The sequence below is a fragment of the Carlito syrichta genome, unplaced genomic scaffold (assembly GCF_000164805.1).
Source record: "Carlito syrichta isolate Samal-C Ts95f unplaced genomic scaffold, Tarsius_syrichta-2.0.1 Scaffold304770, whole genome shotgun sequence".
NCBI classification, from domain to species: Eukaryota; Metazoa; Chordata; class Mammalia; order Primates; family Tarsiidae; genus Carlito; species Carlito syrichta.
Genome location: NW_007248866.1, coordinates 192,691 through 197,799, shown reverse-complemented (window position 1 = coordinate 197,799; position 5,109 = coordinate 192,691). Strand labels below are relative to the sequence as shown.

Here is a 5,109-nt window from a genome sequence, read left to right as displayed (position 1 = left end):
AAAAAAAAAAAAAAAAAAAGAACACTCCTAGGCCAAGCTCGGTGGCTCAGTCTGTAAACTCAGCACTTTGGGAGGCCGAGGCGAGTAGATTGCCTAAGCCTGCGGGTTCGAGATCCACCCAGACCTCATCTCTACAATAAATCAAAAAATTAGCGATCCTTCTGCCTCAGCCTTCCAAGTAGCCGGAACTACAGGTACAAGCTACCATGCGCCTGTAGTTCTGGCTACTTGGAAGGCTGAGGCAGAAGGATCACCGGAGCCCAGTCGACTGAGGCTGCAGTGGCCGGGAGTGTGCCACTGCACTCCAGTCTGGGTGACAGAGTGAGACTCCAACTCAAAAAAAAAAAACACTGCTATATCAACCTTTTGAAGATGTAGTTTGTATAGGAAAAGGGAGGATAAAAGCTTGATTCTGACCTTTTATTTACCAATTTAAGAATTAATGGGTTCCCTAGCAACCTCCTTTTTTTTTTTTTGAGTTGGAGTCTCACTCTGTCGCCCAGACCGGAGTGCAGTGGTCTGGGCAAGATGAGGTCTCGCTGCCCAAGCGGGTCTCGAACCCGTGGGCTCAGGCAATCCACACACCTCAGCCTCCCAAAGGCGCGGGATTACAGGCTGAGCCACCAAGCCCGGCTTGTTTTTGTTTTTTTTTAAGTTGGAGTCTCACTCTGTCACCCAGACTGGAGTCCAGTGGCCGCTCCCGGCCACCGCAGCCTCAACCTGTGGGCTCCAGAGATCCTTCCGCCTCAGTCTTCCAGTAGCTGGAACTACAGGCACACGCTACCACACCCGGCTAATTTTTGATTTATTGTAGAGATGAGGTCTCACCAAGTTGCCCAGGCGGGTCTCGCACCTGCAGGTTCAGGCAATCCACTCACCTCAGCCTCCCAAGGCGCGGGATTACAGGCTGAGCCAGCAAGCCCGGCCCTTATTTTGTTTTGAGTCGGGGTTTCACTCAGTCACCCAGGCTGGAGTGCAGTGTGACATGATCTCAGTTCACTACAGTCTCAACCTCCTGGGCTCAGGTGATCCTTCCACTCCAGCTTCCCAGTAGCTGGGGCTACAGGCATGCGCCACCACGCTTGGCAAATTTTTAAATTTTTTTTGTAGAGACAATGTCTTGCTATGTTGTCCAGGCTGTCTTGAAATCCTGGACTCAAGCAATCCTCCCACCTTGGCGTCCCAAAGTGCTGGGATTACAGGCATGAGCCACAGTGCCCAGCCCAAATTATTTTAAATATTACTATGACCTCATGGATTTTAACATATTTAATTAGTTTTGGTTGACTGGCCAGTAGGAGCCCCTTCAATCTGGCTCCTGTGTCTTGACATGACCCCAGCAGTCTCGGATACCTTCCTTGCTTTCTAGTGTAAAAGACATTACAGTCGGGCTTGGTGGCTCAGCCTATAATCCCGTGCCTTGGGAGGCTGAGGTGAGTGGATTGCCTGAGCCCGCGGGTTCGAGACCCGCCTGGGCAACTTGGCGAGACCTCATCTCTACAATAAATCAAAAATTAGCTGGGCGTGGTAGCGCACACCTATAGTTCCAGCCACTTGGAGGGCTGAGGTGGGAGGATCGCTGGAGCCCAGTAGGTTGAGGCTACGGTGGCCGAGAGTGTGCTACTGCACTCCAGTCTGGGCAACAGAGCGAGACTCCAACTCAAAAAAAAAAAAAAAGACATTACAAACTCACCTTATGTATTTATTGCCCAAGATTTTGAATCGGTTCTTTTTCCAAGGAGCCCAGGTTCCTTTAGGTAAGTTATGGTATTTTGGAATAGTGCCATGTGATTTTAATATGGTTTTACAGTATGATTTCATATTGGTAGGGGCAGTCACACCTCATTATTCTTTTCCAAAAATGTCTTAGCTGTTCTCCCACACGTATTTTTCCAGTCAAACTTTAGAATCAATCTTCTAAGTTCCCAGGGGGAAAAACATTAAAATTCTGCTTAGGATTGCATAAAATGTATAGATTAATTTGGAGAGGGTTGAAGTCTTTAGCATATTAAGTTTTTCCATCCAGAAATACGATGTAATTCTCCACTCCTTCTAGTCTCGTTTTATGTCCTTTAGTAAAGTTTCATCATTTTTCTGTTGAAGTTCATGTTTTTAAGAAGTTTATAGAATTTTTTTTCTACAGTAAAAGAGATCTTTTTATAGCTAGGAAGTTATTAATTTTTGTTACTTATCTTACATGTGACCAAATTCTTAACCACTCCCCAATTATTTCTACGTTTTCCAGTTAATTCTCTTAGGTCTTGATCTAGAAAAACAAGAGTATAATTTACAAATAAAGATAACTTTTTTCCTCACTTTTCAAATGTAACATCTATTTATTCTTCCTGTCTTGTTACACTGTCTGAAGTTTCTAAAGCAGTGATCTTCAACCAAGGTATTTTGCCAAAGCAATTCTGTCATATTTTTTTTTTTGAGTTAAAGACAACACTCATGGCCACTGCAGCCTCAACCTGCTGGGCTCAGCAGATCCTTCCACCTCAGCCCCCTGAGTAGCTGGGACTACAGACACGTGCCACTACGCCTGGCTAATTTTTTGATTTTTTTGTAGCAATAAGGTCTCGCTATGTTGCCCAGGCTGGTCTTAGACTCCTGAGTTCAAGCAGTCCTTTCACCTTGGCCTTCCAAAGTGTTGGGATTACAGGTGTGAGCTACTGCGCCTGGCCCACTGTAGGATATTTAATAGCATTCCTGGTATCTATCAGATGACAGTGGTACTCCCCCCCATCATAACAATAAAAAATTTTATGAAGCTAGGCGGCATGGTGGCTTACACCTGCAATCCCAGCAAGTTGGGAGGAAGAGGTGAGAGGATTGCCTGAGCCCAGGGGTTTGAGACCAGCCTGGGCAACTTGGTGAGACCTCGTTTCTACAATAAATAAAAGTTAGCTGGGTATGGTGTGGTTATTTCTGAAGAGGAATATCTGAAGAGGAATATCTGAAGAGGAATGGCCAAAGAGGATATAATGGGATTGCATGTCATGGAAATAAATGGGATCAGGGGAGCTTTGGGTTTGAAGGGCGCTCACAGGTTGTGATGTCTGGGGGAGCATAGCTGTCACTCAGGTAGGCATTGCTGGGCTTGGCCACTTTTAGGTAGACAACATCATATGTGTTCTTCAGGGCTGCTACAGCATCCTCGTGCATGACATCCTCCAGTCCCACACTGTTGACCTGGGGTCAAGGGAAGCAAAGCTCAGAGAGAATCAGATATAGCCCCAAGGCAGACACACTGTGGTGAAGTAAAAGAAACCCGGGCCTGCCCAGGGTCAGGAGGTGAGACCCAAGTCTGGGCTAGAAAAGTGATGGGGTCCTCACCGCCAGGATCTTGTCTCCAATCTGCAACCTCCCGTCCTTGTGGGCGGCACCCCCTTCAATGATCTTTGTTACATAGATGCTATTATCTCCTGGGATGTGCTGGTTCCCTACACCCCCTGCGATACTGAAGCCAAGACCTAGATGAAGGGGAGGGCAGAGGTTGGTGCCCAGGTGCCTGGAAAGCAGGCGAGCACAGGACAATTGGGATGGGGGTTGGGACAAATAGAGTTACTACCTTTAGGTCCCTTGATCAGCTTGATCTCCATGACCTTCTCAGCTGGGGGCTTCCGACGCATGACATAGAGGCGGACGATGGAGCCTGCCTCTTTGAGGGCCTCCACCGCCGCTGAGTGGGTCACCTCCCGAACATCCACTTCATTTACAAACAGGATGCTGTCATTGACCCTGGGAGCAGCAAGGTGGGCCTGAGCCAGGAGCTTCCTGATGCCCTGGCCCTCCCTTTTGAGGAAACCAACATCCTAACCCTTGTCTCCTCTCCCCACCTGAGGCGGCCATCCTGAGCCGCAGCCCCGCCAGGAATGATCTTGGTGATGAAAATGGATGGGTCGTCACCGATGTGTGGGTTGTCAGTACCACCTGCGATGCTGAAGCCCAGACCTGAGTTACCCTGGGCAGAAGGAGAGGAAGAAGGTAAGCTCTCCTCACTGCTCAATTTTGGCAAGGAGAGTGGGGCAGAGAATGGGTTGGAGAGCTGCAGTCAGAGCAGGGAAGGACAGGGTAAAGGAGCTAGCCACCTAGACAACACGGGCACAAAAAGAAGCATAGACAGGGAGTCAAGAGGATCTCAGATGGAGGAGCCTGCTCACCCTTTCCAATGTGATCTCCTCGTATTCCATCTCCCCCTCGGTCCCGTTCACCTGCAACTCCAGCACGGGACAGAACACAAAAACAGTGAGACAGGCATTTCTGTCTGAGAACCTGTCCCTCATCTGCTTCTGGAACCCGGGTCCTCCCTCTCTCCCTCCTGCAATGGCCCCAGTTCCAAAATCTAAACAACTCACATATCCCGGAGCTTCTAGGGTGTCTGTGTTGACAATCACAGGGGGAGAATTGGCCTGTAAGGGAAACAGGAGACGAAAAACTGCCTGAGTCTTGGCTCAAGAGGGAGCCCATTACTGAGAGTCCCACCAACCTGGCTACCCGTTCAGCCTCTTAGCCACGACCACTCCACCACCCTTAGAGCTCCTAAAGGACCCAGCCTCATTATACACACTAACACACACACGCACACATGCTCATGCGCATACCCATGCACGCACACAAATGCACCCAAATGGATCTAATTCTGCCCAGTCCAAGCCCCCTGCATGTGGAAGGAGGTGTATGAGAAGCGGGAAGGGAGACGGCCAGACGGAGAGGGGAGGAGCAGATGGTAAAGAGTGGAGGAGGGGACAGGCTTGGGGGAAGGGAGCTTCTCACCGGATATAACACCACAGGGTGTTACATGCCTTATGCGCTACACACATATACCCCAGGGCTCATGTCCACTGGGTCCTGCTCCCCCTTCCTGCACTCATACCTGTCCCTGTCCCCATACATACACCCAGATGTCTTAATAACCCTCCACACACTTGCCCTAATCCCTGTGCCCCGGGAATCTGGGGTTCCCCCAGCTGCTGGCCCCTCCCTCGGTCTCACTCAACCACCATCAAATCCACCCCTTCCTCTAGGGACCATGTTGCCTAGCAACGGCATCTAGGACCAGCCAAAACCTGGGGAGACCCACCTCCGGGAGGCCCTGTCGTCAGGACA

General features: G+C 49.6%; 1 protein-coding gene across 7 annotated transcripts in view; it reads right to left on the bottom strand.

The window, feature by feature from the left end:
- DLG4 (discs large MAGUK scaffold protein 4) overlaps positions 1-5,109 on the bottom strand; it is a 27,081-nt gene that overhangs the window by 6,781 nt on the left and 15,191 nt on the right. For 3 of the 7 annotated variants that reach the window (XM_008060925.2, XM_008060924.2, XM_021713866.1), the window contains 6 exons: positions 4,359-4,412; positions 4,164-4,214; positions 3,840-3,964; positions 3,572-3,741; positions 3,337-3,473; positions 3,048-3,192 (listed from right to left, as the gene is read on the bottom strand). In XM_008060925.2, coding sequence (XP_008059116.2) covers positions 3,048-3,192; positions 3,337-3,473; positions 3,572-3,741; positions 3,840-3,964; positions 4,164-4,214; positions 4,359-4,412 — 682 coding nt within the window. Of the gene's footprint in view, positions 1-3,047; positions 3,193-3,336; positions 3,474-3,571; positions 3,742-3,839; positions 3,965-4,163; positions 4,224-4,358; positions 4,413-5,083 lie in introns of all 7 variants that reach the window. The other 4 variants (XM_021713863.1, XM_021713865.1, XM_021713867.1 and 1 more) reach the window with 3 other exon arrangements.